The 10,523-nt window shown below is 48.0% G+C and overlaps 1 protein-coding gene across 2 annotated transcripts in view; it reads right to left on the bottom strand.

Moving 5' to 3' along the window:
• Nucleotides 1-557: 557 nt before the first annotated feature.
• ARRDC1 (arrestin domain containing 1) overlaps nt 558-10,523 on the bottom strand; it is a 52,492-nt gene continuing 42,526 nt past the window's right edge. The window contains exons 3-8 of one of the 2 annotated variants that reach the window (XM_082208961.1): nt 9,331-9,381; nt 5,251-5,405; nt 4,629-4,808; nt 3,805-3,981; nt 2,944-3,355; nt 558-2,123 (exon numbers count right to left, since the gene is read on the bottom strand). In XM_082208961.1, the coding sequence (XP_082065087.1) occupies nt 2,059-2,123; nt 2,944-3,355; nt 3,805-3,981; nt 4,629-4,808; nt 5,251-5,405; nt 9,331-9,381 (1,040 nt within the window). In that variant the 3' untranslated portion in view covers nt 558-2,058. Of the gene's footprint in view, nt 2,124-2,943; nt 3,356-3,804; nt 3,982-4,628; nt 4,812-5,250; nt 5,406-9,330; nt 9,382-10,523 lie in introns of both variants that reach the window. The other variant, XM_082208960.1, reaches the window with a different exon arrangement.

The raw sequence follows: 10,523 nt of genomic DNA, 5'->3' as shown, positions 1-10,523 counted from the left end.
TCTGGGGTTGCGGCGCTCATCTCACTTTATTGGCCAAGGGAGCCAGCGTACAGCTTCCGGGCCATGTGGCCAGCATGACTAAGCCACTTCTGGCGAACCAGAGCAGTGCACAGAAATGCCGTTTACCTTCCCGCCGGAGCTGGACCTATTTATCTACTTGCACTTTGACGTGCTTTCGAACTGCTTGGTTGGCAGGAGCAGGGACTGAACAATGGGAGCTCACCCCGTCGTGGGGATTCGAACTGCCGACCTTCTGATCGGCAAGCCACCCGCGTCCCTTCAGAAACAGAGGGATTTGCAAAATACGCCAGGACAGGCAGAATGACTCCTGCTTCACATTTATGGTTAAATCCAGAGATGGGGAACCTGTGGCCCTCCATTGCTGGAAAACTCTTGTCACACACAGGCAGGATGAGGCCAGCAGTTGTTCGGAACAGCACTTAGAGGGCCAACTCCTGATTCAATCAGAGATGCTGAGAGGGGTGCAGTGGGGGGGCGGCGGCGGCGTGCGAGCGAGCGAGCGAGCGAGCGAGCGAAGTAAAGAAGACATTTTTACATTCAAGGTCTCAGAATAATTTATTAAATACATTAAAATCTGTGTTTTCAAAGTTTCACCATTTAAACAAAGCTGATTGGAAAAAGACACAAATAAAAAGGGTCGTGGAAGAGGATCAATTGTCCTATAAAAACCACGTGGTGCTGGGAATGTGAACGTTTGCATGTCCATGTTGCTGGATCAGCCACCCAGCAAACTTGAAGGAGCTCACGAAGAGAGGCTGGCCGAGAGAAAGAAAAAAGGCTTCACTACTCCAGAGGTGGCGCTTAGCAGATCAGACTTGCACACACAGAAAAACATAATGCCCAAAGTGGTAAATAGCCATGGGAAAAATAAACCCCCACAAACCCACAGACACACACAGTGTGTCAGAAGCCCTGCTTTAAAAGGAGTTTGACATTGGCTGTTCTGTAACATTGAGATTGCAGAGGCCAGGAACCTCTCTGGGCAACAGCTAGTCCACTTTTAAAACTGCTATCCCAGTAAGCAGCCAGAACTTTCTATTTGAAGGAGGAGGCAAGGAACTCCAGAAGGAATATAGCCAACCAGCCTCACACCTCTACTGGCCATGAGCTGCAAAGCTGCAGAACCACTCACTGTGGAGAGCAGCACGAGACCTGTTCTCACCCACCCACTGTTGTCCAATGGATCAAGTGCATCACTACCCAAAGCTCCTAACTATTTGGAATTCTGCTTAACAAACTGTATGTTTTTCTTTTCTTTTCCAAAAAGCTCTCCTCCTTCCCCTCCTTCATCTGGACTCACTTCCTGGGAGAAGCCCAGTCAAAGAGGTAGAGTTAGGATAGAATTGTGATTGTCAGTTGTCTCCAGTCTGTGGATTACAGGGGTGGCAGAGAGAGGGAAAATGGTAGCTACTACAAGCACTCAAAAGCCAAAAATGGAACTACTACAAGCACCCAGAGTAAAAATCAGATGTGCTATGCCACATTTTTTAAAAAAATGGCAGGGAAATGCCAGTTGCCCTACATCAGAAGGAATGTTGATAGCAGCTCTTCCTGCACTGCCTGTACTGTTCTCTAGAGGGCAAGCTAGTGCAAAAGGGCGCACTGGGCTTAAATCACAGGATGCCCAGCAGAGAAGCAATTTGTTTACACCCACACACCTTTTTTGGTTAGCACACAACAGATATGGGGTGGCACTCAAAATATATACATATGTACATTCATTCATTCATTTGTTCGTTCGTTCATTCTCTCTCTCTGTCTCTCTCTCTCTCACACACACACACACACTGATCTGCACACACCTCTATCTTTCCATACACGATGACTCCCACATTTCAGATAAGGCATCACGGGTGTTCAGATTATAAAGCAGCAAGTAAGATGATGGACTGTACAGCACAAGGAAAGAGATTGTTGTGCAAGGCAGCCATGGCCCAGGGAACTATTGCTGGGGGAGAGAGCGCCCCCTCCAGGCAATGTTTTGTACTGTCCTTTCTCCCAGCTTGGCATGCCAGACATCAAGTTGTGAGCTCGTGGCTAGTTGCCATTGCTCAGGCTGGAGGTTGCGCTGCTGCAACTTTGTTCATATGAAGGGGGTGCCTCTGCAAGGAAGCAAAAGAGAGAGAGAAGTTGAAAGCCATCTAGATCAGAGGTTTTCAAACTGGTCACACAGTCAGTCCCTAGTCATTCCCTAGTCATTCTTCGGAACTTAACTTCACAGGAGGCAGTGATGGCCACCAACTTGCAAGGCTTCAAAAGAGGATTAGACCAATTAACAGAGGAGTAAATTTAATGGTGTCTACTAGCCATGATGGCTTTGCTCTTCCTCCATGGCAGCAATGATTCTGAGTACCAGTTGCTGCAACCTGCACAAGGGAGAAGGCTCTGGAGCTCAGGTCCTGCAGGCATCTGGTTGGCCACTGCGAGAATGGGATGCTGGACTAGATGGGTTGCTGGCCTTCTGATGTTGTTATGGTCCACAGATCAGTGGTCCATGAGCTCTAACTGTCTGCAGCCAGAGTAACATAAGAAGCTGCCAGTGGTCCATTCAGTTCAGTACTGTTGAGGCTGCCTAGTAGCAAATTCCCCAGGAAAGAGACTCTCCTGTTCTTTCTGGGAGATGCTGGGAACTGAACATGGGATCTTCTGCGTGCAAAGCAGGTGCTCTGTCACAGAGCTGTGGGCCTTCCTTTTTAGTCTTGGTGTTGCCCTTCAGAACTCAGCAGAGAGGAGGAGACAAAGATAGAATATACTGGCTTTGTCTGTCATCTGCTCTGGTGCCACTGGCTGCTGACCTCCCTGCCCTTCTGCCCCACCAGTCCCCATAGGCATCACACACTGCTGCCCATATGGGAAACAGCACAACCCCTGGGGTCTCTGCCCCAGCCAGGGAATCCTATCTGAGGCTAGGCAGGCGCTTACCGTAGGGGTAACCCCAGGTGCTATACTCTGGAGGCAGGATGAGGGAGCTGGCTGTGGGAACCGGAACCACCGTCCCCTCGGCGTAGTAAGGGATCGTCGCTCCTGTCGAGAGGCAGAGTGTGGGGTGGTTGGGCGAGCTGCCCTGCTCAGAGTCCAGCCTTGCTTCCGGGAAGCTCAAGCCTGGTGCATAGCTGAAAGGCTGCTGCTGGGAGTGGCTCTTGGTGGGGATGGAAATGTTGTCCATGGGGTGGTAGCCACCGGCAGCCTCCTCGTCCACCGGTGGTGCACTCGGGATCACGGGCGACGGGACGTGAGGGACCGAGCGGGTCGGGTTGAGGGGGATCCTGTTCACAGCGATGTTGCCAATGTAGATCGGGAGAGCAACAGAAACCTCAGGAGATTTCAGGGAAACCTAGGGGCAGGGAGACAACAATATGACACAAGCATGAGGACATTGCAGGGGTTTGGACTGGACGGCCCTTAGAGCCCTTCCAACTCTATGACTCTATAAGGAACAGTCCTGTGAGGTCAGACCAAGGACCCATACATCAGGGGTGCGGAAGTGTCAGTCCCAGTGGCTGAATATGGCTCTCCAGACCTCTCTGTCTAGCCCTCAGGTCTACATTTCATCCCTCCCTAGGGATGTTGGTGCCTGGAAGGTGTTTTTTATTATTATTTACAAAATATATGTGCTGCCTGATACACCTGTTTCCTTGTTACCTCGCCCATTTTGCTTCTGGCCCTCCAGAGGCTGCCCAGGAGGAAATGTGGCCCTCGGGCTGAAAAAGGCCCCCTGCTGCCTCTGCTATATTTGTAGCCCACAACCTGTGCTCATAGTTCTCAGCAGAACTTGGACCTTACCTGGATGTAGTAGTCAATATGGATGAGGCTGCAGCCTTGCAGGATGGACTGAGGCAGCGCTGGGACGAGGATCTGCTCTCTCCATTCTGCATGCTTCCAGGCCTTCACGGGAGAACCCTCCACTTCCGCTATGGTCCTCAGGTCATAGATCCACCGCTTGGATTTGTAGGCAACTTTCTGGGTTGGGGAGAAGGGGAAAATAAGGGGTTGTATCCAGACCATAAAGAAGGCTGATCGCCAAAGAATTGATGCTTTTGAATTATGGTGCTGGAGGAGACTCTTGAGAGTCCCATGGACTGCAAGAAGATCAAACCTATCCATTCTGAAGGAAATCAGCCCTGAGTGCTCACTGGAAGGACAGATCATGAAGCTGAGGCTCCAATACTTTGGCCACCTCATGAGAAGAGAAGACTCCCTGGAAAAAACCCTGATGTTGGGAAAGATGGAGGGCACAAGGAGAAGGGGACGACAGTGTTCTCGAAGCTACCGGCATGAGCTTGACCAAACTGCGGGAGGCAGTGGGAGACAGGAGTGCCTGGCCTGCTCTGGTCCATGGGGTCACGAGGAGTCTGACACGACTAAACAACAACATCCAGACCTACCCCAAGTACTCCAAAATGGGCCTATTATTCTGAGGAGAACTCAGTTGAATACAACCCTATAGTTTTGCCTTGGATTCATCAACAGCTAATCCTAATTCTTCATAAAGACAGCTTCCTATGTTCCTAAGATTGCATTTGCAGCAAGGGAACGAAAAATGAACAAGTGCCCCTCAAGCAAAGCTGAGCACCTAAAATACACTACCAAAAGTCTAGCCCGGTTACCTGGATGAGGCTGGCTACAATGGTGCTGGTGTCCCGGCCTGATTTGTTCTCAATGTCTGTCCGCAACTGGATGACCTGCCCTACAACGTAGCCCTTGAGGTCTGTGGTGGCTGTCAGGACCACGTTGCCAGTTTTAACGAGCTTGTAGCTGAACTTCTTTGTGATCGATGTTGTGTTTGGCTGCTGCAGAAAAGGGACACTAGGATGAGAAGGGAAAACACAGCCTGCCTGCCACTGAGTTAGGCCCCACCTGCACTATTCATTTAAAGCACTATGAGGCCACTTTGAACCATCATTGGCTCCCACTGGCGTAGCATGGGTTGTCAGCACCCGGGGCAAGGCAAGTAATTTGCGCCCCCTAACCCGTGGATTTGCGCCCCTAACCCTAACCCCCAGATGTTGCGCCCGGTGCGGCCGGCCCCCCCTGTACCCCCCACGCTACGCCACTGTTGGCTCCTCCTCTAAGAATCCTGTGAACTATAGTTTAAGGTTGCTGAAGATGGCAAGGAGATTCCTATTCCCCTCACGGAATTCCTAAAGTGGTTTAATGATCTATACCTTGGGATTGAAAAGCAAGGTGTGGGGGTGCCTACCACCTTCCTTCCTTCCCACCAACCCTTACCTCAATCTCAGGAATGTCATTCAGGTTCAGCGGGCAGAGAACATAGAATATCTTGCTGCATTTGTGATCCTTGGAAAACCGTGGTGTCTCTATCACAGCTTTGACCTGGTGCAAGACCTTCCCAAAGGGACCCTCAAAGGATGTAGGAGCTGAAGCTGTTTTCCAAAGAGAAAAGAGTCAAGACATGGCATATAATGTACTTCCCCCCACCTTTTAAACACCCACGCAAACACACTTTCTTATGACTTGCACTAGAAAAGAACAACAAAAATATTTTGCCAAAATCTCATTCTACTCTAGGAAAAGGTTTTGACATGCATATGTTTTGCAAACATTAGAAGTAAAACCAAAACCGTACATCTTCTTGATTTCTGATGGCTTTGGGGAGGAGGGTGATGTGGGGCATTTTACAACCATAAGCATGGCTAAACCAAGACATTTTGCCACCTGAGGCAGACCCCAAAATGGCACCTCCCTCCCCACCAGGGAAGAAATGGTGAGGGAAGATCTACATCAGGAATAAGGTGGGGGTTGGGGGAAAGGTTGACACCAGGATCTGCTGCCCTGGTGGATCTTGCCACCTGAGGCAATCACTTCACCTCATGGCCCTTTCCATAAGGCAGACCTGCACAACTTGGCAGTAGGTAGGGGCCAAAATTAAAACAGGCTAAACGTCTTTGGACCAATTTCCAAGTAAAGGTATAAGGTAAAGGTAAAGGTACCCCTGCCCGAACGGGCCAGTCTTGACAGACTCTGGGGTTTGTGCGCCCATCTCACATCTATTGGCCGGGGGCCAGCGCTGTCCGGAGACACTTCCGGGTCACGTGGCCAGCGTGACAACGCTGCTCTGGCGAGCCAGAGCCGCACACGGAACGCCGTTTACCTTCCCGCTGGTAAGCGGTACCTATTTATCTACTTGCCCCCGGGGGTGCTTTCGAACTGCTAGGTGGGCAGGCGCTGGGACCGAGCAGCGGGAGCGCACCCCGCCGCGGGGATTCGAACCGCCGACCTTTCGATCGGCAAGCCCTAGGCGCTGAGGCTTTAGCCCACAGCGCCACCCGCGTAAAGGTATAATTAATGATTAAACTGTTTTGCGAATAAACCGTATTATTAAAAAGGGAAATTTCAATTAATATAAATTAACTTGGTGGGCTGCTGGGCAGCAAGGGTGGGGTAAGAAGCCCTCCTGTTGCTGCCGCTCACCACATAGCGGGTGTCAGCTGCGTTGGCCCCTGTTCAGTGCCAGTAACGACCAAAAACACAGCAGAAATATATGACTCTCACTCCTCTCGAACTAGAGATAGATTGGCAATGGTTGGTTGCTGTGGGTTACATGACAAACGGGAGAGGCAGCCCACCCACCAAATTACACGATGAGCACGATCAGCGCTTTTATTCTGGGGGTACTCAGGGGTATGCAGTACCAGCACCTTTTTCCCCTAGAAGAAAAACATTGGGCACAATAGCAGAAGGCAGTTCAAGTGGTGCATGGAAAACCACTCATTACTTCTTTACTTTCTTCTACATTTTTTGCAGTGGCCACCCAAAATCCTTGGGGGAGCTGCAAGTGGGCCTTATGTTGTGCAGGTCATAAGGACTAGAAAATTGTTGCTTTCTTTTTTAAAAAAAGGAAAAGCAGGCAGATACTGTAAGCTGCCTTACAAATGCCAATTGTTTTTATTTGTTTAAAATATTCACGAATCACCTGCAATCATAGCTCTCTAAGCAATGTACATTGCAGAATAAAATATGGAGCATACATAGTAGGAAAATGGTACAGTATTATTATTTTTTTAAAAAAGGGACAAGATAAAATCGATGTTCCAGAAACGGCATGATGAAATCCATACAATCCATAATTAGTATGGATATCAAATTTCAGAATGTAAATATTCTTAGGAATGTTCAGTTCTGTGTGCTTTGCATCAAAGTCTGTTTTTAATTTGGTGTTTGCATGGACTATGAACAGCCCCAGATAGACATGTTCTTCAACAGCCCCTCTTTCTTTTTTCTTTTTTAATGTATTTTTATTAAAGATTTTCTTGGTTTACAAAAGCATGTGCAATGTCTCTCTCTCTCTCTCTCTCTCTCTCTCTCTCTCTCTTTCTTCAAGTAACATTTTTTACAAATCAGTTTCATTTGTTGAGACATTGGGAAGAAAATGGGGGAAAGGGGTGGAGGGGGAAAGGTGAGTGGGGGTGGGGTCGGGTGGCGATGTTTCTATTTTCCTTAATATATGCGGGGTTCTGCGTCAGCCAGCAGCCCCTCTTTCCAAACATTTTTAAACTCTCTTTTTCAAACCTGATTTAGAAGTTCCTAGTTATTTTAGTTAACTGTTTATTCTTTATATCCCAGGCTTCCTTTAAACAAACAAACAAACCCTCAAGACAAACTGGAAACACCCCCATGGACACCAGCTTAACAACTCTGCAACTTGGCTAGGCAGGAAAGGTGTGACCAGCCCAAAGTCCACCCAGTGAACTTCACGACAGAGAAGATGGTCTTATGCACACACACAAAGTCAAAGTTCAGCCATTCAATTAAAACAAACAAACAAAAAATATGATGAATAAGTAGGGGTTTTTTGGGGAGGGGAATAACGTTCTTGTTTAACGTTTCACGGTTTTATACAGAAACAACCAATTTTAATAATTAAGAGAGAGAATGGAAGGCATGATTTGAACCTGAAGACCCTGATGGGTGCAAATTGGGGGGGGGGAGCACAGCAGATCAGCTTCTGTTCCACATATTCAGGTGTAGGGCTCATTCACATTTAAATTTTGCCCCATGCTTTCTAGGCAACAGACCCACACTTTCCTGGACAGTGCTAGAGTACTTTCCCCCAACCCCACCACTTTCACCAAGAAAACCTGATCTTTAATGCCGAATTGGAACAAATGACAATTTGGGCTTTGTGCAAGTTGCCAAGTGCCTTAAAGAGTGGGTTTCCACGAGGAAAGCGGCTGAAGAGGAAAAAATTAAAATAGAAATGCTACGACACAGACTGGAAAAGCACAGACCTGTGCCTAAAAAGCACAGTGAACAATTAGTGTGTATGAGCCCATAGTGACTTGTGACCATGTGAACTCAGATGAAGGATTGCACATACCGTATTTTTCGCTCTATAAGACGCACCAGACCACAAGACGCACTTAGTTTTTGGAGGAGGAAAACAAGAAAAAAAATATTCTGAATCTCAGAAGCCAGAACAGCAAGAGGGATCGCTGCGTAGCGAAAGCAGCGATCCCTCTTGCTGTTCTAGCTTCTGGGATAGCTGCGCAGCCTGCATTTGCTCCATAAGACGCACACACATTTCCCTTTACTTTTTAGGAGGGGGAAAGTGAGTCTTATAGAGCAAAAAATACGGTATATTTAATGAATAAACAAATAAATAAGACAGGGAGCCCAACAAGAGGTGCAGCCAAAGGGGAGGAAGAGGCAACCCATTCTAGTTCCGTCCCCATCCTCTTCCTCCTCCTCCTCTCTCTACAAAGGCAACATTGAGATGGAGGAGGCGGTGGTGGAATCTGACAGCTAGTAAAAGCCCCTGGACTCAACAGTAAGCAGCAAGGTGGACAAGTGGGGGCTGGCTGAAAGCAGACTGTGGTTGTTAGAACAGCACCTCATTCACATTCATTCACTTGACACAAAACCATGGCTAGCTCATGCACAGGTTTTGGAATTCCCACCCCACAGAGGTTCATCTGACACCTTTGTTGCATAGTTTTTGTCGTTTGCTGAAAATAAACCTCCCTTTTCTGTCCGCTGATGCAACTGAGACCCACCACACTCCTATGATTTTTAACTTAGTTGTAAGCTGTTTTAACAGCGTATTTTAAATCATTGCAGCCTGCCATGGTAAGTTAGGGTGAAAGGCAGGTAGGATATCCAAATAAAATTACCAATAATAATAATAGCAATATCTGACAGCAGTTAAGCACTTGCATGACACCCCAGGCAACCTTGTGATTGTGCTCATAGGACGTTAAAATCGAGGTTATAGGAAGTCTGAAGTCACTGTTCAGTCGCAGTCCTGGAAATCAATGGGAATAAGAGAGCAAAAGAATAAATTCACTGTACCTGGAAGCAGGAACTGGAAAGGGAATGTGTGCTCCCCAGCTGCCAGGACCCCTGCAAAATATAAACGCAGAATAAGTGTAGGTAAAAGAAGAAGCCAGCAGGGACTGTAAAACAGGACTTAAGAAGAAACAGGCCACATGCCCATCTAGACCCACATCCTGGCCTCACACTGGCCAGCCAGGTGGCCTCAGTGAGAGGCTCAAAAGGAGGGCCTGAATGCAAACACCCTTTCTCCACTAGTAATTCCTAGCAGCCTCTATCCACAGGCATATACTGCCTCCAACAGTGGAGAGAGAACGAAAGGAGAGCATGGGTCAGGCTAGTGCCCCATCTAGTACAGCATTCTGTTCTCACCTTGACAAACCAGATGCCCGTGGGACACCCAGAGGCAGGACCTGAGCACGCTCTTCACTTGCAATCCCAGGAAGTGTTATTCAGAGAGGGTGGGGGGGGGGTAGTATGTAAAAAGAACCCTGCGGCTGGATGAGGCCAAAGGCACATCTAGTCCAGCATCCTGATCTCACAGCGGCCAACCAGATGCCCCATCTTACCGGAGACTTTTTAATATATATTAATGTTGCAATACATATATAAGATGGGACACGGGTGGCGCTGTGGGTTAAACCACAGAGCCTAGGGCTTGCTGATCAGAAGTTCGGTGGTTCGAATCCCTGTGAAGGGGTGAGCTCCCGTTGCTCGGTCCCTGCTCTGCCAACCTAGCAGTTTGAAAGCATGAAGTGCAAGTAGATAAATAGATACCACTTCGGCGGGAGGGTAAACGGCATTTCCATGCGCTGCTCTGGTTTGCCAGGAGTGGCTTAGTCATGCTGGCCACATGACCCGGAAACTGTACGCCGGCTCCCTCGGCCAGTAAAGCGAGATGAGCGCCACAACCGCAGAGTCGGCCACGACTGGACCTAATGGTCAGGGATCCCTTTACCCTTTACCTTTACATATATGAGATCTTTACATATTGATACATATACATTATATTCGTAAATTCACATTTTCACATTTCATTAAGTTCCAACCTTTATCCCTTTCTTATTTCTTGCCCTGTGCCTTCCCTCCACCTGTGAGTGACTTCCTTGTTATTATTTTGCAACTTTATTATTGAGATTGTAATTTTGTATGTTGATAATTAAACATTCAATCTTAAATATCTGCTTAGCTTAGCTTAACTTTGTGAAATC

The sequence above is a fragment of the Podarcis vaucheri genome (assembly GCF_965113315.1).
Source record: "Podarcis vaucheri genome assembly, chromosome: Z".
NCBI classification, from domain to species: Eukaryota; Metazoa; Chordata; class Lepidosauria; order Squamata; family Lacertidae; genus Podarcis; species Podarcis vaucheri.
The sequence above is the reverse complement of the archived record's forward strand: the minus strand, read 5'-3'. Positions and strand labels throughout refer to the sequence as shown.